Below are 23,945 nucleotides of genomic sequence, written 5' to 3' on the forward strand. Positions count from 1 at the left end.
GTGCTTATTGGTCTTGATGATGTAAATGTTTGGCACTTCGGTATGTCGAAGGTTTCCTATACTGCTGTGAACCTGAACAGAACAGTGATACAAGTCAAGCATTGCCCACCCGTATGGCCAATTCTATTGAAAAATAGGTTTGCTAACCTGTGGGGCTTTATCAATCAGTCCTCCGACTGGCAGCAGCTGCCCATCCTCTTTCGACTTCGGCCCAAGGCGTCAGCCTTCGTGTCTGCTACCTCGACGGCTTCAAGTCCTACAATGGCTTGAGCAATTCTGCCGTTTTTCCCATTCTTATGCGGCTGCCAGGGGACGTGGAGGAGCTGACGCGCGAGACGTGTGGTGCGTCTGTTGACGGTGTTTGCTCACCCAGCTCGTCTGGCGCAAGCACTGTTTACTACTCACCACCTGGATTAGTCGTCTCTCCTCTGCGTCGCCCACCCTCCCCTTCTATTCCTTTCTCCTCTCCCTTCATCCTTTCCCAAAACCACCCTCGAAATGCTTCTTTTGTCACTGCTGCGTCGTTCTTGTCATCTCCAACAGCTTCGCAGCAGTGTTCACCCTCTCGAGAACCACGACTTGCCTGTGAGCGTCACTCGTTCAACCTTTCGTCCGATACAGCACTTTCGTCCGATACAGCAGATTCTATTTCCTCTGAGTCTTGCTGCTTTTCAATCACTTCGCCCACAATGGCTCTTCATTGTCTCCACCGCTTCATAAGAGATCGAGATCATCAGAGAAACTCCTCCCCTCCCCCTAACGCCCCAACAGCTCCCCGGGCTATGCTCGCTGGTACTGGACCGGCGGCCGATTCGAACCCTGTCACCTTTGCAAACCCCCAGCAGATGCCTGGCGCGGACAACATGTCGCACCAAGCTGGACGTGGGGTCCCTGCTCAACCTGTCCACACTGACTCTCGCTCGACGCAGGCTACGGACCAGGGTAGCAACCCTTCCCAGCCTGTTCAGTATGGCGCATCTGGCCTGCAGTATGAGCAACAGAACCCGGTTATGCCCCGATCATCTGTGCCGACTCGTGGTCCAGCTTATTTCCAACAGCCCCTTCAGGTGAACGCACCTGGTAGCGCAGGCCCTCGCATTCTCACTCCAGCTCAGCCTCGACATCAGCCTCAAGCCTACTATGCCCAGCCGCACCAGGGCCAGCAATACCTAGAGCAGGTGCATCAAGCTCAGCTTCTTCAAACCCAGCTTCACCAAGCTCGACAACTCCAGGCTCAGCTAAACCAAGGTCCACGATACGATCCTCGTCTGCTCGAAGCCCAGTATCGTCAGGCTCAGTATCACCTGGCCGAGTACTACCAGGCCTACAAATACCTATACGATTGCCACGCGCAGCAGCAACAGGCCTTTCAACAACAGACTCAGCCGTGTCGTCACCGGGGTCAATGGTACGGACCACGCTTTTCTGTTCCCGTTGGGTACCAGCCGGTGGCCGCTGTGCAAGCACAGCAGGGATCGAACGAGGACCCATTCTACTGTCCTCCCAACAGTTATGTTGCGCCGCCTGGTCAGGTTGCTCTTGGTCCATCGCTTAGCATCCCCCGGGAGCAAGCTGGCTCGGAGATTTTTGGAGAGCAGGGAGAATCTTCGCGTGGGGCACGTCGACAGGGGCATGCCGAAACACGGCAATCTTACCCTGGAATTGGACATGCGTGGATATCTACCAACCAACAAGGACCTGGAGAAGGACAGCCTCAAGTCAATGGGGGTCAAGGTGCACCCGAATCCGCTGCTCCCCCAACTTTCGCGCCAACTTGGCCGCCTCCATGGAAGACGTCTGTTATAATGATTTCTGCAGCCGGTCCTCTCAATCTTGATCTCTCTGGCATTTGGAGTTATTCTGATCACCAGGGAAGCTCTTCAGAATCCGAAACCTCGGAGCTCACAGATGCTACCATCACCGAGCATCTGGCTCTCACAGCAGTGGGGTCCCTAAACGACAAGGTGCCAAAGAAATATAGACGCGAGCATGAGACACCCTGCGCACAGTCCTCTCATGCAGCAAGTCGGCTGCGCCATGATGCGATTCCATTCCCCGAATGCCTGGCTGCCGGAATGGAAAGTGCCCTAGATTCTCCCGAAAGCCGTCCATCCTCTCCAAGGAGCGAGGAAGATACTCCATGTCCTTCACCAGGCCAACGCTCCGGCATGAAGGAAGGCCACCAGCCCCACGGCCAATCCAACGTGTCAAATGGCTTTCTATCTCTTATGGTCTGGATGAACAACTTCCGCGCGGAGCAGGCTGCCAAGGGCAAGGAGAAAGCTGCTGCTGCAGAGTCGGAGCAGCAAGCTGAGCAATCTGGGTCTGGAGAACGTGGCCACGAGGCAAACACTGGGCATGCATTCGACCATGGCAAAGAGGCTGCTAGAGACCATGGGTCTGGAAGAGACGATTGCAGCAATTCAGCTGAGCTGCCAAGTCCATGCACATCGCCTCGCTCTTGGCTCAACGATCCGGAGGGTGATCATTGCATCCCCTTCTTCAACGACAATCGAGTTCGTTACCCCCGGTGGCCCGCAGTCCAACACAACCCAGTGTGCTATGGACGCGTGCCAACCGTCAATGGGGCGGAAACGATAAGCTCGGTCCCTTCGAAGAGTCCTGAGCCCGTTCCTGAAGCTCAGGCTTCAGAGACTGTTCGTCCACGACATCGCTCGGTTCGCTTCGCGGACCCCCCTCACTTGAGCCCTGTCACTTCTCGGGCTGCGAATCCAACCACTCCTCGCGTTCGCGAGTTGGAAACCGTGGTTGAGGGGGTTGAGTCCGAGTTCCCCCAGAGAAGGGGTTACTCGGCGGGCGAGCGATCCGTCCGGCGTATACGCCACCGGCGTCGTGGACGCCGTTAAACAAGCGATCAGAAGGTATCAAATGCGAGCTTCTAATTCGCTTCGATCGTTATCGCTTCTGACGCACATATGTGATGGATGGGTGAGCTGACAACCACCGGCGTCCTATTGATAACTTGTTAGAAAATAATTCTGGTTTTCTATGCACGTTCACGATCTTCTTAGTAGCCATGTGATTAGATTATCTTGTTATATTATTGAACGTTCTAAATGCTTTAGCAAAATAAGCGCGAAGCTATGCTGTGGATGACTTCAAGCTTTGATGCGATGAATTTAGGGATCGCCTGTCTAGATATGGTGGACATTTGGCATTCTGGATCTGTTGAGCGGTCCTTCGCACGCTTGTCAATATGCATTCTCACCGGCATCGACGTGTATTCACGTACTCGAGCCATCAGTCACTTTCTGCAATGTTTATCTCTTGTTTCCGTTATTTTGCTGAAATCATACATAAAGAATTCTTGATGAAGGAAGGCATCACTTACATCTCCTGTCCTTGCCGGGGTTGAGGCGCCTAGTCGAAATGGAGTTGATGACATGATTCATCCGCCAGCGGGAGTAATCACGTGATACATGATGCCCTGACTCGGTATTTTAATTGAGACTCTACCTGCGCAGGATAAAGACTATGCATGTCGAGTCGTCTTGTGGAAGGAGTAGTGAATTATGATCCGTAAAACTCATGAGGCCCTTGTTGAGTTCGTTGCGTTAAGCTGACCTTTTTATCTGAAATGGTGATCTTTCCATTATAGTCTATGTCTAAATCATGGAACACCTTTCGACTACCCATGACAAAGCACTTCAGCATCGAGTATATTCGTGATTAGTAAAAGTGATAAATTGTGGTAGAGATAAAAGGCAACCTTACATCTACAGGAGAATGAGCACAAAGAACTCTTGTGAAAGGGACAAAGTGGTTGAGAAGATAAGAATGGAACGTGCACTAGCTCAGCAGTCGGAAACATTGAATGAACAGAAGGGGAATCAAATGGTCGTAACATTAACTAGGAAACGATACGACCCAGATATGAAAAGGTTGTGGATCGGTCCGCAAAGATCCATGATCCAGTAAAAAAACGCCCATAGCTCCGTAAGGCTCCGTAAAATCTGCATAGAGTATGAGATCAAAAGCATACGTCGTGCGAAAACTTGCAAAGTAGGGGAGAAGTAGGAGACCAGGGGTGAAAGAAGGACTGTGATTTCGTATAGTTGGGGTAAATATGCAGAGTGTAGGTGGCCAGAAGGGCAAGGGACGAAAAACCAAGCGTCGTCTAGCAGGACACCAGATTGATATGGTGGTCATTCAATGCAGCACAGGCAAGCATGGTGCGGTGTGGATGGAAGGCTGTTCCAGCAATAGGAGAGGAGCGGTTGTGCTGGAGGAAACTCGAATAAGGCTCGTAGCTGGAGAGGTATGTGCCGTCGACGTTGTAGGTCTTGACTTCGTGCCGGTTGGTGCCCCTGATGAGACGAAATTGCTCGATCAGCCACTGGAATATAGAAGTTTGAAAAAAGAGGAATACCTACATGCTGAAGACAGGGGCATGTTCATGCACACTCAAGGTACGGAGGGTATCTTTAGTCGCGAGTATGGTGGAGAGGGCGCTATTCATGCGGAGATCCCACAAGCGAACTTCACCATTCCGGCTGCCTGAAATAAGCTCACGTAGTCCGCCACGCTGCATGTGAACGTTCGTGATCCACTGTTTGTGCTCACGCCAAACCTTAACCATCGATGTGGTTGGCTTGAGGCGCTGGTCGAACACTCGAACGGCACCGTCGCCGAAGCCCGCCACGAAGATGTTCCCAGCCACCTGGTCGGAGGTCAAGGATGTGATGCATGATCCGGACCGGGCAGGAATATCCTATCGTCAAATTGCAGGTTAGATGGCCGCTTCCAGAAGAGAACAGAAGACTGGTGGAGAACAAGCTAGCCATGAGACTTACATTCGTGCACACCTCTGTGGCCGCGTTCCATACTCGAATGACCTTAACATCACCCGCGACCAAGGCCTTGCCTTGTCCTTGCTGCCAATCTAGTACGAGGCCAGCGTTTCGGTTGCTCGGAATTAGTTCCGGCAGAGCTCTGAAGGCAGTCACAACCTCAATCCTCTTCGATGACTCGTACTGGCGGAAAAGCTTGAGCACACCGTCGGAGGAGCCAGTCAGAAGAAGAGCCTGGTCATCTTCGTTGATATAACGGACTTCATTGATCTTGGACCCAACAGGGTTGCCGTTGGAGAACTGATTGAGTCGTCTGTGATTTTGCCAATCCCAAATTCTGCCGAATTAAATGCTGCCATTAGCACAACGAAAATAACTCGTGAGTTCCCAGTATTCGACTTACGCAATGGTGTCCCGATCATCTGCAACTGCAAGGTGATCTTCGAACTGATGAAAACACATCTTCAAGGGCTGACTGCTGTTGGAAAGAAGGGTGATGGAATTATCCCAGCGGCTGGTGCCAGCCTTTACCTTGAGCGGCTGTGTCTCCGAGATTATCTTCTCATTTCGACCCCGTCGCCAAAGCCGCTCGTTGTAGTCGGCACTACCAGGCTCATCAGGTTCGTTTGGCTTCATTTGGGGTTCACGAAAGTACTTTTGAAATGTCAGCTTCAACTTTGTTCACAGCGTTTTCAAGGAAATGGTCAAACCTACCTCCGTCGACCAGTCTAGGAAACGACTCTTCAGCGGGATAATTGGTGCCTCGTCGAATTTCCTGGCTCGGAACCCTCGAGAGGTAGGAATCGGAGCTTGGTGGTAAGCAGTGGCTGGAGCGACATGATCGTTGACCTCCGGAGGACGAGTCCACTCGGGTGGAGCGCGACCACGGGGCGTCATGGGCATTCGGCTCTTTGAGGTGGGTGAGGGTGGACCTGAGTTCTCAGTCGAGTCCGTCGCAGAACCACCAAATGCAAGGTTTTTCAGAGAAGCAGCAACGCTAGCAGTTCGTCTGAAACTCAGTGAGACAAAGCCTTCCTGCTTAGTGGGCGCTGTGTTTGATGAAGGAGGTGTCAAAGGGGGAGCAGACTTCTTCGCCTCCGTCCGTTCCAAAACCTGATAGCGCTGCGCTACTCGGTTTGTAAGGTCCAAAATCTCAATCCTGATCTTGTCGGCGAGCGACGCCATTGGCGATTCGAAAAGGGCCATGTGGATGAAGTCGACGATAATCCCCGCATCCTGAGCGATATCCGGATGAGGATCGACAGCAAGGATGAGTACTTGCTTCCAGATGGTTCCAAATGTGGTATTTCGAGACAATTGAACTTGCTTTGATTCAGCGGATGATTCTTCATGCGCTGCATCGAACCGAGTGGGCTGTGGCATTTCGCGGTGAAGACGCTGAATCAAGGATCGCTTTTCATCTTGCAGCTCTTCGTACGCAGCTACCACAAACTTGTTCTGATGACGCTTCACAAAGGTGGAGAAGAATACTGCAAGCTCTTTTCGGACAAGAACGCTTCCATCAGCCGCCATTGGCAACACCGCCATAGCCAGAGATTCCTCAATCTGAGCCACTTGATCAGTCAAGTCTGGGATACCGAGGAACGTAGTCACAGCGTGAAGCATAGCAGCACGAACTTCTGGCACAGGATCGAAGTTCAACTCGCAGAGTCTGGTGGTGGCTGCACAGCGAATGCCCATCCACTTAGCTTCGGGAAAATCGCGCCAGAGCATGCTGAGACAGAGGCACGACCATTGACGGAGCAAGGGATTCTCAACATCACCCAGATGCTTCAAACAGGAGTCAAACAAATCACCGGAGAGACAGACATTCTGACCCTGGGGGTAGTTCTTGCAAAAGAGAGAGACGATGAAGGCACACATGGCGCGATGCTCGCTGGCATTTCCCACCGGGATGGGGGAAGAAGGGTTCAGAATTGAGATAAAGTAGTGGATGCCGTTGTCCTTTAATAGATCCATCTGGACCGTGTTGTCTACAGCCATGATGCGCGCCCAAATGAAGACCATGACAGGCTTCAATTCTTGGGCAGCGGACTGCAGCAACTTCACGACGTAAGGGAAGATACCAATGCTGAGGGCCAGATGAACAGCCCATGGGCCCAGATCGAGGAATTTGCTCAGGAGAATGAGAGCGCGCAGCCGATGGGCCTGGCTGAGCAGAACTTGCAAAACGATAGGTAACTGATCTGGGGGATTCTTCTCCGTGGGTCCAGAGGATAGATAAACTTCGAACGCGGTGAGCTGCTCGGCGAAGAAGAGTGAATGCTGGTACTCGTACTGCCGTCGGCCCTCGTCGTGGTCAATGAGAGCAGGCAGTTGCGACAGCACCATCTCCACCGCAAGATCCCAGCTTTTCCACAAGGCATGGTCGTGCGTTTTCGGAAGCTCGGGAGAAGAAATCGGGTGGCATTTGTAGGTCCGCATGATGCGCTCACTGAGCAGGAAATTGCGGAAAAGGGCAGCGACCATCAAATCTTGGCGGAAGAGCTTCTTGAACAGAGCACGAGGCAAGGTGTTCCAAGCGATCGTATCCGTGATGGCTGTGAAAATCCAGTTCAGCTCTCCTAGTGGGCTGCGACGGTCCTGGAGACGACCGGGAACTCTGAAATCGTCAATGGAAAGATCACTCCGTAGTGGATTCTGCAGGATGAAAAAGCGCAGGGCGATCTCGATGGGGGTCGTAAGACAACAAGTGAAGAGATCAGCAGGAAGGTCGGGATTCGTTGGTAGTGACTCGTCTTTCTGACAGGCTGCCAAGAGGATACAGTCGCTGTAATTTTGCACCACTGCATTAAGGTCGCGCTTCTTAGCCTCGGCGTTCTCTTTCTCGTGCTTTTCCACAAAATTGTGGAAGTTGTGAACGATGTTGCCGGCATGGGACACATCAAAGACGAACAGGCTAGGCCCTGCGAGCCACGACTGGAGGTCGTACAATGGAACCGGGATGTACTGCGTGTAGTTTTTGTTGAAGACCCAAATTTCGCCAGACGCGGTGGGTAGCGGAACACCATGGCCATTGTAGTGCAATAACACTCGTTCATCCTTGGCATTTCGACGGAGAGACATGCAGAACTTTTTGGTTTCGTCAACGGATGGATCCAGATATTGCTTGTATCTCGTGCGCAGACTCAATGTCTCGTACTGTTCCTGCAGCTTTTTGCCGATTTGTTCCATGATTTTATTTTGCGCGCCCGCCGTGGTGGAGGTGGGATCGACCCAGCATTCAAGCTTCGACGTCGGATTTGCTTTGACCACATCGGGGGGTCAACGCCGATGTTGAGACAGATGGCCAGGGCAGCCGAGACCGTCTTCAGTCTGTCCTTCATGCGCCATTCCTGCGTAGGCCAGCTTCCGTCGGGATCGCGTGGGATGCCGTTTGTTTCATGACGCTTCTCGGTGAAATACATGTAGAAATTCTGTTTTCGGTAGACGGAGCCCCGCCGTCAGTCATCGATCAGCGCAGTGGGTGGCTCGGCCTGAGCAACTTACTGAATGGAGGATTTTCAAGTATTCACTGGAGGTGTATTCCTCCTGCCAGCCATGACGCATCGCAAAGTCTTCCTCCTCTTCCCCGAGGGACTTATCGAAGGTGATGGCGCTGGGGCCAAAGTCACTCCGAGCTCGTTTCAGCATCGCTGGCCGGCCCTTCTCGGAGCCACGCGCAGATGGACGCCGGGGTGGCTCCGCTTCTGACGTCCCCGCGTTTTCTCCCCCGGAACTTGTTGGCCGTGGAGGTTGTGCCAGAGACGAGGACAATTGCTCCACAGAAGTGAATGATCGTTGGTGGCCACTCATTGGGGCCGGGGAGCGATCGCGTGCTGGGATTGTCGTCTCGAGTTCTGGACCGAATGCGACACGAGCGGATTTCGTGGGACGGCGGGGTTCAGACTCCCCGTTCGTCACTGGTTGCTGCAAGGATTCCTCCATGTTGAGGGCTGGATCTCTCATATTTTGCGTTGGGTCATGGCGGGGCTTTGAGCGCAGGTCAAGCGTTGTGTGCTACGCAAAGCGAGATCAGGCAAGTCGCAGAAGTGAGAGGGCCCAACCTCTTATCTCTCCCCGAAGAGCTCTCTGGGCTCGGGCGGGCGTGTAGAATGGGTTATGCAATATTGTATATGCAGTGTTGGTTGATTAAGGTACAGAGCTCAGTGAAAACATCTCACTAGATAGAGCTGGGATTGCGGTGAAATTGCGCTGGAGCTAGCCAGTATGGGAGGGTAGCTCAAGACAGCCTCATCTAATCGGGAATCTCCAGCGATGCAACGGCGAGGCTCCGATGCTGGGCCCCCGGATTATTCCTATTCCGGTCCCCAGTCCCCGTCCGGCGGTGCGGGCGCGGGTGCTGGCGCTGGTGCTCATGTGCCCGTCGCGGCGTCTACTACTACCCGTAGTCTAGTAAGTCTACAACTACTGCAGCGGTGCAGCAGCAATGACGGGACCGCTCTGCCGGGTCCTCCTGCCGTCACGGGCCACGGCCGTCTGAGGGCCAAGGAGTGAGCTTTAAGCCACGGCCTGAGCTTCCGGGCCCGCTAGCATTTTGGTGTGAAGATTGAGAGTGGACAATACCTAGCGCACTACTGTACCGTTGTGCTGACTAGTGTAAAAAGCCACTGCATCAAGATGTAATAAGCTTTTCCAAATGAAGCATCTCAACTATGCTGATGGATACAGAAACGGTTCCAGATATTATGTTATTTGCACACAACAGCTATTGGAAGTGGTCAGGTGCTCTACCTTATCTTAGCTAGGTTCTTGGAATGTTGTGAATATATATGCGGTTCACTCTGGCACAGAGGCAGAGATTACAAATGAAAAACCTAAGGAGACATGGCCAATACCTATGGGCTCCCAACAAGACATTCCCAGAACATTTTCAGTTACACTGAAAGTTCTTAAAACATTCCATCCAGCTCAAGAGATCCATAGTCTGGTCAATTCTCACCTTCAATAGGTCAGAAAATGTTTACTTGAACCACACATTTGAAGCCATGACACAAGAACCGGCAGGTTTAGGCGGAGACCATTGCATCTATAGGCACCTGATCCTCGATTCGGATGAAACTATTTATACCCAAAGATATCCAATTGAGTCATGTAGTGTCACTGCATGGGTACAGCCCGTTCAAATAGACCTGAAAGACATCGATATCCATTCAGATACTTCAGTGTCTGGCACTTCCCCCACGGGAGGAAGCGCATAGGTAGGTACACTGGGTGGACATTCGAAGGGAATTGAGGCTCTACCGAGGAGGGAGGTACCGACATACCTTTGCAAATATCTTCCGATATGGCTACATCGTCAGCAGCTTGTTCAGAAATAGGCTCCTCTCACGTAAGCGTGGTGTTTAAGGTTCCTACTTCTGTCACTACCAGCAGGATAAGAGAAGCTTAGGAACGACTTGACAGACAGCAAAGAACATCATTATCTGGTCAGTCGTTGAAAAATGGGTACAAGAATCTACGAAATTGACTTCATGACAAGATGTCTGGCTGGATTGGCACATCCACAGGCCTAAGACCAGCTGCCAGACTTGAATAAGGTGTACAGTTGCACACTGTATAGTCAACCTTGGCGAGCGGGATAGATGCGCAGCGCAGATAGTCGAATTCCCCCCGCCAGAGCACCCGTAGTAGTAGTGATGGAGTCCAGTCTTTGGTTTAAGATATATACATCAGACTTATCACCACCTGACTTGGCAGCAGCAAGCCAGTTCCGCAGAACCACTCGTGGCTAGCAATCTCACCGTCTTCCTTAGTACCAGGTCGGCTCCTCTACTACTCTCCAGTCTACTCTGTTCCACAGTCACTTTACTGGAGCATCCATTCATGTCAAGAGACCAGCTTGTTCTCTCGCGAACGCCGCCTTTATCTCATCATGACTCGAATCATGTGTTTGTGTGTGTGTATGTGTGTGTGTGTGGACTGTGGAGGAACTCCCACCGACCCAGCACGTTGGAGGTGGAGAGAGGATCGTCGTGCGGGACAGGAATAGTTTGCAAGGATTCGACGGCCAGTTGTGGCTCGCAAGCTGTTATGTTCCAACCAGAACCTACTCACGAGTCACTACCGCAGACTAGTACTGTAATCATGACTTGTCCAGCAGTGGATATTCACACACCGCTACCAGCGACAAGTCATATGGTGGGTGTGGCCTAGAAGAAGCATGAAGAGACTCTGTGGTGATCAAGGTTGGCGGATAGAGGATTTCCAAATTCCAACCCAAGGCTGGTGCCGACCAACAATCAAATCGCATGTGGTGGTTTAACGCCCGTGAAAATGTTTGGTCAATCCATAGTTCCATACCCCGAGATTGTCAGTCCCGACAGGTTTGATTACCACCAACATAAACAAACAATCATCACCAGGGTAGACTAGGAGACCTGGTGTTTGGTGCCCTGGAATGAGCGCGCATACCGCAAATCCCTGGAAGAAAAAGTGAGGCGGTACCGCTTTGACCACAACTGAAGTGACTCTGTCAGTCTGTTCAAGCTACATAGTGCTTGTGTACTACCGACCTGCCGACAGTGACACTGTGTTTCAAGACAGTCTTAGTATTGAGTCCATTGAATATGAAGTATACTACACTACTACCAACTTCCAACAGCAGTGGTAGTAGAACTCAATGGCAGGGCCTTCAACTCAGAGCCACCACTAGAAGCAACCTCCACTGCTGGGCCGCGACTGGCGTGGGAAGTGGATGATGGTGGCCCCCTGAGAGGCACGCAAGCCTCCAAATGTCTTGGACCTCTCCATCTTGACCCCCAGCTGGATGGTGAAGCAAATGATGAAGCGCTGCATGTTCCTGTCTCCCAGGCTTTTCTCGAGGATCTTCAATGGGAGAATTGATAGCCATGCATGATTGTAGAGTCGTAGCAGTTTAGAAGACAGATCAGCATACCATCAGGACACGACTGGAGTGGAGGCAGTCTACAACTCGTGGCCCCCCATGGAAGACCACTTCGTACCTGCAGATTTCATCGTGGGGATTAGCCTGTCCAATGTGATCTTCAGGTCTTCTCATCTCTTTCATTCCGCCCTTGGATCTGGTGTTTCTGAAAAAAGACCTCCGAACTGGAGTGGAGGCCGCTCCTGGCTGCTGGGGCCACTCGAAACCCCCCCCCCCCCTCCGTTGGAAATGGACAGGAAACCAACATTCGAAAAATTCACACCACTGCTTCGCACTCCTACTCTGAGGTCTGATCTGCCCTGCCCTTCGAGACTCTGCGGTCTGGTCGCGCATCCGCCTTCCGGGCTTTGCTCTTGTCTACTTTCTCCTTACCTCCTTCCGAGCCCCGTGGGCGTCATCTTGATTGACTACGTTGCGCTTTCTCATGCCCTGCGGGCTGTCTCTACCATTGCTGGGGTCTTGCGCTCGGGCCAGTTCCAATCCCATCAACATTAATCTCCCCCACGACCCGTCACCACTGCCGGATCCCCCTGGAGTATCCGTGACGCTCTTTGGGAGCATCCTAACTTGACGGCCCTGAACGACATCACACTCCTTTGGACCGCGTCACTTTGAGCCCGGCCGCCTGAGTGAGCCCGAATTCTGTTTGAGATACCCTCGGAACGCTCATTGCGACCATCGCGCCCCTGGTTTCGTCTCGATCGCTAGTGCACGTCAACCGACAATCATCTGCCTCCATAATTCACTCCGCTCCCGAGCGGTCGGTCGTCTGTTTTTGTCCTCGACAAGACACTGTCTCCCCATCCATTCTAACTCGACATTGGACCAATTAGCCTCCAGAGGCACAGCGCAATTGGCTTGTTGTCGACCTTTCCCTCCGCCGCGCTCGTTGAACGACCGATTACGACACTTGCACGATGGCGTTTTTGTTCAAGTCGAAAAAAAGTCAACAGGGGTCCGCGCTGCCTCCGGCCAGCAGACATGTTCACACCTCGGAGGGCGCCCCCTCGGCTGGCGGTCCACCCCCGGCCATGAACGGAGTGAAAGATGGAAATGCGTTTGCGCAACAGACACCAACGACGAGCAGCAGCTACAACAGCTCCCTCAACTCAGCCGCCAGTCCCACCAACTCGGATCCGATTCGGGTACGGCAACGAGCCGAGTCAGAGTCACAGGTAAGAGGCCCTGCAACACACTACCAGCTGCGCCCTCATCCCACCCACGAGGGGGTGACTCGAATGAGCACACTGACCCTGATCTGTCTGGTATCTAGGTTCAAAGGCCACCGCATCAGCCTCCATTGAATGGAGTCGCCCCGGCAGGCGCAAACGCCTCATTATACCCGTGGTCGCAACGGCGCCTCAACTTTCCCGCTCCACAAGCAAACCCGTTCCCACGATATGGAGCCGCGATCAATGCGGTCGCGTCCAAGGAGGGCGACATCTACATGATGGGAGGTCTCATTGACGGATCAACTGTCAAGGGCGATCTGTGGATGATTGAGAGCAGTGGGGGTAGTCTGTCCTGTTTTCAAATCGCAACCGTATCCGAGGGACCAGGACCTCGAGTCGGTCATGCGAGTCTCCTGGTTGGCAATGCCTTCATTGTGTTTGGCGGTGATACGAAGATCAACGAGACCGACGCCTTGGATGACACACTATATCTGTTGAATACTTGTAGGTGGTTGAATACTCGTGTGCCAAAGAACGAGTCCATTTGCTGGTGTTCTTGGTCTAACGTCGCATCCTAGCCTCTCGTCAATGGTCTCGTGCCATTCCTCCTGGGCCCCGCCCCTCAGGCCGTTACGGCCACACTCTGAACATTCTTGGTTCCAAACTCTACGTCTTTGGTGGTCAGGTGGAAGGCTTCTTCTTTAATGATCTGATCGCCTTTGATCTGAATCAATTACAAAACCCTACCAACAAGTGGGAATTACTGGTCCAAAACAGCCACGAAGGCGGTCCCCCGGAAGGCGAAATTCCACCGGCGAGGACGAACCACACGCTGGTCAGCCATAATGACCGACTGTATCTGTAAGTTGATGGGCAATGGCTGCTGCACACAGGACTGAACGGGAGCTGACATAGCATCAGTTTCGGAGGCACCAATGGGGTCAAATGGTTCAATGATGTGTGGACGTTCGATCCGCGAGTGAACAGTTGGACGGAGCTTGACTGCGTCGGCTTTATCCCCACCCCACGCGAGGGCCATGCGGCTGCACTTGTCAATGACGTGATGTACGTCTTTGGAGGCCGAACCGACGAAGGAATCGACCTGGGGGATCTGTCTGCTTTCCGTATCACGAGCCGGCGATGGTATTCTTTTCAAAACATGGGCCCAGCGCCCTCTCCACGGTCAGGACACAGTATGACGGCATTTGGGAAACAAATCATCGTCATGGCGGGGGAGCCTAGCTCGGGAACCAGGGATCCGATAGAGCTCAGTACGGCCTACATACTTGACACAGGAAAGATCAGATACCCCAATGACTCCCAGTCGAGCGAGCGTGGCGCTGTTCCGGCTGGCCGGAAAATCAGCACGGACAAACAGATGATCACGTCGGGCCGAACTTCACGGGAGGCTCAGAATGCCACTCCCGATCAGCTGCGCCGCGGGCCCACTCCTTCGCGAGAAAGCAGTGCTCAAGGTCCAATGACCAAGCCCGGAGAGCTCGGCCCCAGTCCTAATATGGGACCAGGGTCAAGGCTCCCACGAGCATCAATTGCTCAGGCACCTGCTGGACCCCCACCACCGGGTCAAGCACCGTCCCCTGGCCCTCGCGCGAACGGCGCGCAACCTGCACCCGTCCAAACCAACCCCCGCAGCAAGACGCCCACGAAGAATGAGCGTGGCTTCACACCTACGGTTGATGTGCGTGCAGCAAACGCTGATCGGGATGTGGAATCACCCGTCGCCAAAGACATTTCCACCAACACAGGGTCGCCCGGTCCACGGACGCCGACCCAGCCATCACAGAAAGTCAGTGCCAAGGCCATGGAAGCTGGCGAGGCCGCGCCAATGATGACACCTGCCCGTCAACGGTCACTGCGTCAAAGTCGCCAGCGAGGTTCAATGGACAGTGGAGATGAATCTGTTCTTAGTCGTCGCGTTGCCAGCATTGATGGCTCCATCGAGTCCCGAAGTATCCGCGGATCTCGCACGCCTGCGGAGGAACCGCGATCCCCTCGCTTGACTGCGCACCACGAATCTCTGATCAAGGAGCTGGAGGCGGCCAAGGCCCGTAATGCGTGGTATGCGTTCGAGTTGTCACTAGCCAAGAAGGCCGGCTACGTTTCCAACTCAGCAACCAGCCCTGTCATGGATGAGCGTATCAACGAAGTTGTTAACGACGAAGATCGGCCATTGGTTGAGGCATTCTTAGCTATGAGGGCAGAGTTAGCCAAAATGCAGGCTACCGTCGATCGCCAAGCGGCAATTGCCTCCAAGCGTATCGCGGAAGTTGAGCACCAACGAGACGTCGCCGTAACCGAAGCAGCATACTCCCGGACGAGACTTGCTGCTCACGGCGGTAGCCAACGCGGTACACCACAGCTCGATGCATCACGCGACGGGGAAGAGGAGCGACCAAGTGACATGAGTCGCCGTCTTGCTGCCGCTCTTGCATCTCAAACCGAGCTCAAAACCAAGATAGACGCCCTGACCAGTGAACTAGAGCAGGAACGGCAAGCGAAGGACCTCGCGGAAGACACTATTGAAGCTACTCGGAAACGTCTCGCGGAGTTGGAGATGTCTAACAGTACGTTGGAAGCGGAGAATCTACGGGCTGAATTGCACAAGGCAGAGGCCACAGCTCGAGAGGAGGCTCTGCTTCGGGCAGAGGCAGAGGCTTCCTTGAAACAGCTCATCATTGACAAAGAGGAGCTCATGAATCACGCCGAGGAGTCATCTGGTCGCCTAAAGGACTTTAGTACCAACTTCGATGGCCTGCGCGAAGCCGTTGCTGCTTCCACCGCCAAGACAGCCATTGTAGAGAAGCAGCTGCACGAAGAGCGTGAACGTCGGGAAGGTCTCGAACGCAAGTTGTTGCAGCTCCGTTCAGAATACGAAGAACAGACAACAGAGCTAGAAAATATCACCCGCCGACTGCGCGATGCCGAGGAACTCGCGGAAATTTCAGCCAAGGAGGCCGAAACACACAAATTTGCCTTTGTCTCTGGTCTCGAGCGCGCTGCTTCAGTGGACTTGGAGAATTCGTTCAGGTCCCGCGCGGACCAACGTGTTGCAGCTTTGGAGGCGCAGGTCGAGCGATCTACTGCTCTGGCCAAGTCTAATCAAGCGGCTGCCGATGCCGCTGCAGACAAGCTGCGTCGTGCCGAGGAGAGAATTGCAGGACTCGAGGCTTACCAAGAACAGGCCAGCCGCGAAGGACTGCAGCTTCGAAGACAGTTACAGAACGCCCTTAAGGAGTCCCAGGCTGCGACTACGGAGAGCCGAGAGTTGCGCGCTCAACTCGAGACGCATCAGCGTGATGCGAATGCCCTGAACGTCCAGCATGCCGCATTGAAGGACCTTCTCGGTGAACGGGGAATGAGCACCGAAAGTAGACGATCTCCTCGACTTGAATCGCCCGGATCTCGCTTTGGTACTCCGGAGCAAAGCCGTTTGCGTGAACTTGAGCAGCAGCTATCTAATAGCCTCAAGGCCCACGAAGACCTCAAGAGCTCCTTCGAAGTGCGTGAGCAAGAGGCTGATCGCGCGTTCCGCGAGAAGTTGGAGCAGTTGGAGAATGACTATCAGTCGGCCGTGCACTATGTCAAGGGCACTGAGAAGATGCTGAAGCGGATGAAGGACGAGCTCAGCCGCTACAAGTCCCAAAATGCCAAGCTTCAATCTGAAGTGGAAGCTTCCCAGAAGAGCTCTGATGAAGATCAGTTGGCTGGGGCCGCTGCTCCTGACTGGGAGGCCGAGCGTGCGCACTTGCAGAAGTCCATTTCTGACTTGGAGGCTAACACTTCATCTTCGCTCCAGAGTCTGGAGACTCAAATCTCCGAGCTGCAGGTTCAGCTTCGTGAAGCTGAGGCCGAGAAAGATCAGGCGAAGGCAAACTACGAGCGTGCTCAACGGGAACTTGAGGAGGCTGCCAACCTCAGCCGTGCAGAGCTGGAGCAGCTCAAGAAAGAAAACGTCCACCTTGAAAGCCGCGCCACTGACGCAGAGCAAAAAGTCAATCTGCTTTTGGAGCAGGTTGAAACTTCGGTGGGTCACTACCGCCGTCAGTCCCACTTGAGTCAAGGACCGAATGGCATCTCTCGCACCCACAGCAACGCCTCCAGTAACACCATCGGCGGCCGTGCCCGTGCCGACAGCACGTTGTCCCAAGACTCTGCTGCTTTCCCAGATAATCGTGGATCCATGGCTCTCGATTCCCTGGCTAACGAGCTCGAGGCTCTTCGTTCCCATTGGGAGAGCACCAACCGCAACTATCGTTTGAGCAGCCAGCTGGATCTAGAACGGACGCCTACCAAAGATACCAGCGATGGTCCGGCTGCGATGAGTGATAGCCTGGCGGAATGGCGCAGACGATTGGACGAGGAAGAACGTACTGGCAACACCAAGACCAAGACCGAGGCCCCCTCAAATATGATCTAGGCGCCTCATATCGTAAGCCTTGGTCCCTGCTACCTCGTCACATCAATGGTGCGCCGTCGCTCGTTGATATACTCGCGTCCAGCGTTCGCTTTCCAGGGCTTTATTCCATCAACCGCCATTCCTCTACCTCGTCTTGAACCTCTTTCGAGTCCTCCAAGTCTGTTCGTCTGAAGAGTTGTTTAGGAAAACGTTCAGAGCCTTGCGCTGGCAGGTTGATTCCGCGCTTCATGACTCTGATGATGCGTCCTCGCCACTCGATGATGGCGAGGCATTATTTCTTCTTGTCTTTGTTTTCGTTGGGTATGCTTCGTGTCTTTCTGGATGCAATCTGTTGGATTATTATTCTGTTGGATTACTATCCTGTATCACTGTCATTCTTCTCTGTTTCCTTGTCATCTCCCTTTTTATACCCCGGTTTTCCGATGTTTATTGGACCCTGGCTGTACCACTAGCACATTACACGGATTCGCCCTGAGTCTTTTTCCTCTGATTTTCCCGCCCCCAACGTTTTATCTCACGAACCTACCACAAGTATCAAATAATGTATTCTTTCCCACGGACGAGCCATTTTCCTCACTGTAGCCCATGCACTCAAGAGGCTGTGCCTTTTGAGCCGCACCCTCGGTCACTTCCTCACAGCCGGCCCGTTCAAGACAGGCCAGCCGTATTCAGGCTCTTTCTCTTTCACCCCACGCCGAGACGCACGGACTTGCGGAACAGCTCTCTTGTGGAGTGCTGTCCATGGTGAGTTGTCAACTCTCACTGGAGATCTTAGCCTACGGGTTCTCAGCCGTTAGCTTGGTGCGGAGAGAACGCCCAACCCTAAGTACGGTGGCAGCGCGCACCGAAGCTAGGTCCCTATGTAGGTCCGGTACGTCAAGTAAGGCAAAGTTGCCCTGGAGACTTAGATGAGGCCGAGATCACTCTACTCTCTTATCTATATTACATGTGATCAACGACACAATCGAGAACAATTGGGTATTTCGGGATTGAGCGGTCCAGGTGCATCTCTGCCTCGTTCATGACTTTGGCTGTTATACGGTAGAGTGATCAAGGATGAGCAGGCTGCCAGGCATCAAGATCCATAGGAACACGAAGCGTGGGCTCCCTTCGGAAGGCATCAGCTGGTCGCTTCTCTTACTGCGCTCGGACGGAATGGAAATGGCGATGATGGTTATGATTAGTGATTCAAGGGAAAGATCGCTTATCTATTACGCTCTAACCACCATATGAACTACTGCACATCTTAGGGTACTGATCAAGTCGAGCCGAGCGACACGTAGTGACATGTTGGGCGACGTGGACGCCTCACGTGAGAAGAGCTGTCAAAGTCTGTGCAAAGGGTGGACTGGTGACAAAGGGCAAGTTTGTGGACGAGATAATTGTCTGTGATATCTCTTGTCTATCTTTACAAGGGTGTCTGCTTTCCTTGTACACTGGCTCTGAGAAAGGATGTACCACGGAATAAGATTGTATCTGGTAACTAGTAGTACTTATGTAGGAACTGGCAGCAACACACTGCTTTTCCTCGGTGATAAGCCAAGGTCTGCTGGGTTCCATCAGCACTGAGGGTCCCCTCCACAGCGGCTAATTGAGTTATTTTTGGGACCCGCTGACACGCGCCCTTTCTGGGACCATTCACAATCAATAGAGAGGCTTGGAAGGCCTGTGGAAGGCGGCGCCCGGCGGGATTACCAAACTCTTGAAGTCAGCGGATCCATGTTCATTGCTGGGACTGGCAAAAGCAGGAGAAGAGGCGATTCAGTATTTACAGTGTACTTGGAGTATATAGTCATACCTGAATCTGATAGGACCTTAGTATGACTCCAGCATTTTATTACCTAGTCCATAGCACATCATAGTAGTACATGCTTCGTGTCTTAGACGTATCCTTTGTCTGCATCGACACTGACTTTCGTGCCGATCTCAGTGACTTATACGTAGGTAGCGATCTCGAAGGGTGCTATCATGCATCAGGGATCCAAAAGAATCAAGGGTGGCCTTGACTTTGACGGACGGCTGTACAAGTCCGTCACCTACATGACTCAGTATTCATTGATCTCGGAAAATGGTCTGCGTACCTTGAACAGGGCCTGTGGTTGCCTGACAAGTCCGATTTTGTCGTTGGCGGCGGTCCGGAACACTACTGTGAGTACGGGTAACTCTCCAAGAGTCCAAACGTCAAGATGCTCATGGGTGTAATTGCATAAGTCAATAGGCCGAGGGTAGAACACTCACCAGCCCACAACAGACATGAATGGCAAGCAAGGTGATCAAGCGACCATGATGGTCTTATGCACTCGCTCTTCTGTTTACCCTGGCTGACACGCAGGTGATCATCTCTGCCAAGTTCTGGATCAATACTCTCACGTCCTCGACCTGCAGCCCAACAACACTGGAGTAAGGTGACAAGGTCTGGCGGCGTATCAGCGTGACAATACAGGCTCAATTTTCGCGTCGAATTCGCCTCGGAAGAGACCACTGGTGGCGGGCCAGTCCGTCGTACCAGCCTTGGCCGCGGTCTTTCCATACGGCAGTTGACAGTAACATACAGCGTTGGCAACATCCAAATTCCAGCCACGCCTTCGCTAATAAAAAATACACCTCACCGACTCCTCCCAACGCCCCTCACCCTCCCCTTTCTTCCTTCAGTATCCTCTTTCCCACCCGGACCACCCCCTCCCCTCTTCTCCAGGCCGGTGATCAAGGCTCTGTCCTTGACTTTTTCAGTTCAGATTTGATATCCGCACTCTCGGTCATCGTGGATTTCTCTTTCAACCTCGTCCCATCTTGATCCGATCATTCCGTCTCGAACCACCCGGGTCGCTCCACGGTCGGCATTAGCCACCTCTGTCCCCTTAGCCTGCCTTTACATCACCCTTTTCCCCTCGTAAGTGACTTTCTCATGGTTTGTTCAGCATGGAAGAGAAAAGAGTGATATCAGTTCATCCGGATTTCTCATGATGTTGTCTTTCTGCATCGTGCTCGTGCTTGTTGACCGCGGATGAGGCAACTGCGAGTGGCCAAATGTGATTGATACCAGACCGGCCCAGCCCTGCTGCTGGCCTAAGGCCTATTGCTCAAGCCCCCTCTGTAGCCTGGTGTTGTTTATACAATGTGCCCTGTCACCCGCCCTGCCTTCCTCATCTCTCTTCCTCCCCATCCTTTGTCTCTGATCCTCTCCATTTGCATCCGCTAACAGCAAAAACCTGCAGTCTCCAGAAATCGCACGGCTAGCTGCTGTGCCTTCAAGCCTTCGCCAACATGACTACCATGGTCAGTCTTCTCTCTCCCTGTCCTTGTCGCCAATTTTTCATTCCCTGCATTGTACAACAGTGTCAGGATACGCCAAATAACAACCTTCACTCACCTGGAACGATATTTGTTGCTCTGGATCACCTCTCGAGCTCACGCCGAAGAATCGTCCTTTTGCTGATATCTTCCACAGGATTTACGCGTCGGTAACAAATACCGCATTGGACGCAAGATTGGAAGCGGCTCTTTTGGTGACATTTATCTCGGTATGTTCTTCAACCCTCCTGCATCCGTGGTTCAAGACTAATACCTCCTCGAAGGAACCAACATCATTTCGGGTGAAGAAATTGCCATCAAGCTCGAAAGCGTCAAGGCCAAGCACCCCCAGCTCGAATACGAGGCACGTGTCTACAAGTCTCTAGCGGGTGGTGTTGGTATTCCTTTTGTCCGTTGGTTTGGAACCGAGTGCGACTACAATGCCATGGTCATTGACCTCCTGGGTCCCAGTCTGGAGGACCTGTTCAACTTCTGCAACAGAAAATTCTCCCTGAAGACCGTCCTCCTCCTCGCCGACCAGCTCATTTCCCGCATCGAATACATTCACGCCAAGTCATTCATTCATCGTGACATCAAGCCTGACAACTTTTTGATGGGTATCGGTAAGCGAGGCAATCAGGTCAACGTGATCGATTTCGGTTTGGCAAAGAAGTACCGCGACCCCAAGACGCACTTCCACATTCCTTACCGTGAGAATAAGAACCTCACTGGTACTGCTCGATACGCCAGTATCAACACTCACTTGGGTGTTGAGCAGTCTCGACGTGACGATATGGAGTCCTTGGGCTACGTGATGCTCTACTTCTGCCGTGGTTCTCTGCCATGGCAGGGTCTGAAGGCTGCCACCAAGAAGCAGAAGTACGACCGAATTATGGAGAAGAAGATGACCACTCCCACCGAGGTTCTCTGCCGTGGTTTCCCCAACGAGTTCGCCATCTACCTCAACTACACCCGCTCCCTTCGCTTCGACGACAAGCCCGACTACTCATACCTGCGCAAGATCTTCCGCGACCTCTTCGTCCGGGAGTCGTTCCAGTACGACTACGTGTTTGACTGGACCGTCTACAAGTACCAGAAGAATGCTGCCATGATTGTTGACGCGTCCAAGAAGGACAAGGATGACGAGGCGGGCCGCCGTCCGGCTGCTGCCGTTGCTCCTCCAGCTGGTGCGGCTGCTGCGGCCGCTAAGCCCGGTGCCATCTCGGGCCAGCGTCGCAAGGTCATCGATCGTGCAGCTCTCGACAACACTCCAGACACCAACCGTGCCGTGGGAGGAAGTGACAGGATGTGAGTATCTTTGAAACCTGGTTCCGAGTAGGGAACCCCTTTACTTCTCTTGATCCTCGTTCTTTCGTTTTTTCTTTTCTGCTTCAGTGACCCTGCCCGAGGGGAAATTTTTCGTTCCGAATCTGACTAATCGCATAGTCTTCGGCGTTAGGCTGCGTTCTGCCTCGAAAGGAGCTGCTCTAGGTCACGGACCTTCTGTTGGCCGTTCGAAGCGGGACGATGGATCAGGGGCCCAATGGTACTAATTCTGCAGCATTGGCAGAGAGACTTGCGAGAGGTGGCTGATTCGATTTTCAATGACTTCATTTCGCTATTCTTATCGCTTGTCTCCTGCGTGCTAAATGTCCCTTTTTCTCTCCTCGACCTTGGAAGTTTCGGAAATGCCTCGTCAACTTTGCTCGTGGCCGCACTGCCACTTTGCACGACCGACTTCTCCGACTTTGTTCTCATGCCCTGAGGCGGTCCATTCATTTTGCATCAGATCTCCCAGTCTTAACGCCTTCATCCTTGAGTCTACGTCCGTGGTAGCCCATATGCCCTTTGCCAACGTTCTCTATCTTCTCGCTATGTTTATGTCTTTGGAACGACACCATATAATCTGCGTTCCACAAGGCTTCCGAGAAGACCATACTGGTTTCTTTTCGTTTCTGGCTCTTGGACACACATTCATACGCGGCGAGTGAGTGGGCAACGACTATCGTCGAGTCTCATTGATGTTGCGGCGATTCCACGATTTGACCGTTACGTTTTGCGGACCTCAACTTTTGTCAACTTCTTGATGGTCGCAATTTCCAGGCAAACCGAAGGAGAGATGCAGACGAGAGAGCGACAGCTGGGATTCCTGGACAACTTTACCCCATATTCTTCAACTACTGCTATTGGTCGTCTGGCAAACCGCATGAACATGCGACTCATTCCCATTGTCCTCCCTCTTCTCGCGTGGTCATGATTTTCTTTTTCACTTGCCCCCTTTGCTTTGTCTGGCTCACATTCTATCTTTCCCCTGATTTTCCATTTCCTATCTTGTTATTTGGCTTTTCGCTGCAAATCGACGCCGTACGGGGATGAGGGGATATCGGTTAGCATATCGGTTACGCCGGTTGTGTTGGAGGGAGAGTTTGTGGTGTCCTGGAAGGTGCTTCTTTTTGTGACCATCCCCGCAATTCTTGGGCTTTGCCTCGGCTTGCTTACATCAAGTCTGGACCAGTTGGGATGAGTCACATGGAAAAGAGTAGCTTTGCTTAGGTGATTGGCGACGGACATGGTTAGGGTCGCTTCCGGGGTGGTTTTGCGTCGATTTGCATAGTGAATTAGTTGGTCTGCTATCGCGTTCCTATTATCAATTGCGTTCTGATCACATGGATCTTTCTGTAACATGCTTGAAGTAGCTGGACGCTTGTCCTGTTTGTTTACGGCACTGACTTTGCCGGTGCTCGAGGTCAGCCATCTATTCGTGCTGCTTCCCTCAGAATATCCTGGTTTACTCGGCTTCACATTTCATGCTCTTCCCGAATTCCGTCGTCGCCGCCTACAGTGGCGTAAGCTGAACAAGAAAACTTATTCAGGTACTCGCAAGTGTCCTCATGCCTGGGCACCCATCCCATCTGTCTCAGAAGATCGCAATACCAAGTGTGCCAGAATGGCCGCGTAAGAAGCACCACGAATGTCCAGGCAATCTTTCATGACACGGGGCGGAGTCGATGAGGCTGCAGAGCGTCCATTTCAAGCTATGCAAGCTTAAAGCTGTAAATTTTGAATGACCCCAAGGGTCGGACATCATCTCCTAGATTTTGAAGTGCGATGCGCCCGGTATAAAGTTGATCTATCGTGACTACGTGATGGGAGTCTTGTGTCAGGATGCCTTTTGTCCCGCCTTCATCGGGAGATCGGTCAGATCTTTTCCGGGGTAAAAGGCAAATTGGGGGGCAACAACCTCCTGGAAGCCTGAGCCCATGACGGCCGCGGTTTCTCACCCAAGGTGACATTCGCCCTCATCG

At 52.7% G+C, this 23,945-nt stretch overlaps 5 protein-coding genes across 5 annotated transcripts; 4 read left to right on the top strand and 1 right to left on the bottom strand.

Moving 5' to 3' along the window:
• Window positions 1-25: 25 nt before the first annotated feature.
• On the top strand, window positions 26-2,867 carry N7539_001333 (uncharacterized protein; the record flags this gene model as incomplete). The annotated part of the gene is made up of 3 exons (XM_056930936.1): window positions 26-40; window positions 81-111; window positions 169-2,867. The coding sequence occupies 3 exons, from the start codon at window positions 26-28 to the stop codon at window positions 2,865-2,867; spliced, it is 2,745 nt and encodes a 914-aa protein (XP_056792967.1).
• A 1,271-nt stretch (window positions 2,868-4,138) lies between these two features.
• On the bottom strand, window positions 4,139-8,780 carry N7539_001334 (ubiquitin-binding TORC1 subunit KOG1; the record flags this gene model as incomplete). Its single annotated transcript, XM_056930937.1, has 7 exons — window positions 4,139-4,328; window positions 4,395-4,732; window positions 4,815-5,148; window positions 5,215-5,465; window positions 5,526-8,077; window positions 8,116-8,248; window positions 8,322-8,780. The coding sequence occupies 7 exons, from the start codon at window positions 8,778-8,780 to the stop codon at window positions 4,139-4,141; spliced, it is 4,257 nt and encodes a 1,418-aa protein (XP_056792968.1).
• Window positions 8,781-9,089: 309 nt separating this feature from the next.
• On the top strand, window positions 9,090-9,329 carry N7539_001335 (uncharacterized protein; the record flags this gene model as incomplete). The annotated part of the gene is made up of 2 exons (XM_056930938.1): window positions 9,090-9,227; window positions 9,249-9,329. 2 exons carry the CDS (start codon window positions 9,090-9,092, stop codon window positions 9,327-9,329), a joined length of 219 nt encoding a protein of 72 aa, XP_056792969.1.
• A 3,327-nt stretch (window positions 9,330-12,656) lies between these two features.
• Window positions 12,657-17,349, top strand: N7539_001336 (putative cell polarity protein (Tea1); the record flags this gene model as incomplete). The annotated part of the gene is made up of 4 exons (XM_056930939.1): window positions 12,657-12,914; window positions 13,013-13,415; window positions 13,490-13,772; window positions 13,833-17,349. The coding sequence occupies 4 exons, from the start codon at window positions 12,657-12,659 to the stop codon at window positions 17,347-17,349; spliced, it is 4,461 nt and encodes a 1,486-aa protein (XP_056792970.1).
• Window positions 17,350-20,613: 3,264 nt separating this feature from the next.
• N7539_001337 (casein kinase 1 family protein) lies at window positions 20,614-22,099 on the top strand (the record flags this gene model as incomplete). The annotated part of the gene is made up of 4 exons (XM_056930940.1): window positions 20,614-20,625; window positions 20,798-20,870; window positions 20,925-21,948; window positions 22,087-22,099. 4 exons carry the CDS (start codon window positions 20,614-20,616, stop codon window positions 22,097-22,099), a joined length of 1,122 nt encoding a protein of 373 aa, XP_056792971.1.
• Between the last annotated feature and the right edge of the window lie 1,846 nt (window positions 22,100-23,945).

This window comes from Penicillium diatomitis (assembly GCF_028827545.1).
Source record: "Penicillium diatomitis strain IBT 30728 chromosome Unknown utg000002l_segment0_segment0, whole genome shotgun sequence".
In the NCBI taxonomy this organism is placed as follows: domain Eukaryota; kingdom Fungi; phylum Ascomycota; class Eurotiomycetes; order Eurotiales; family Aspergillaceae; genus Penicillium; species Penicillium diatomitis.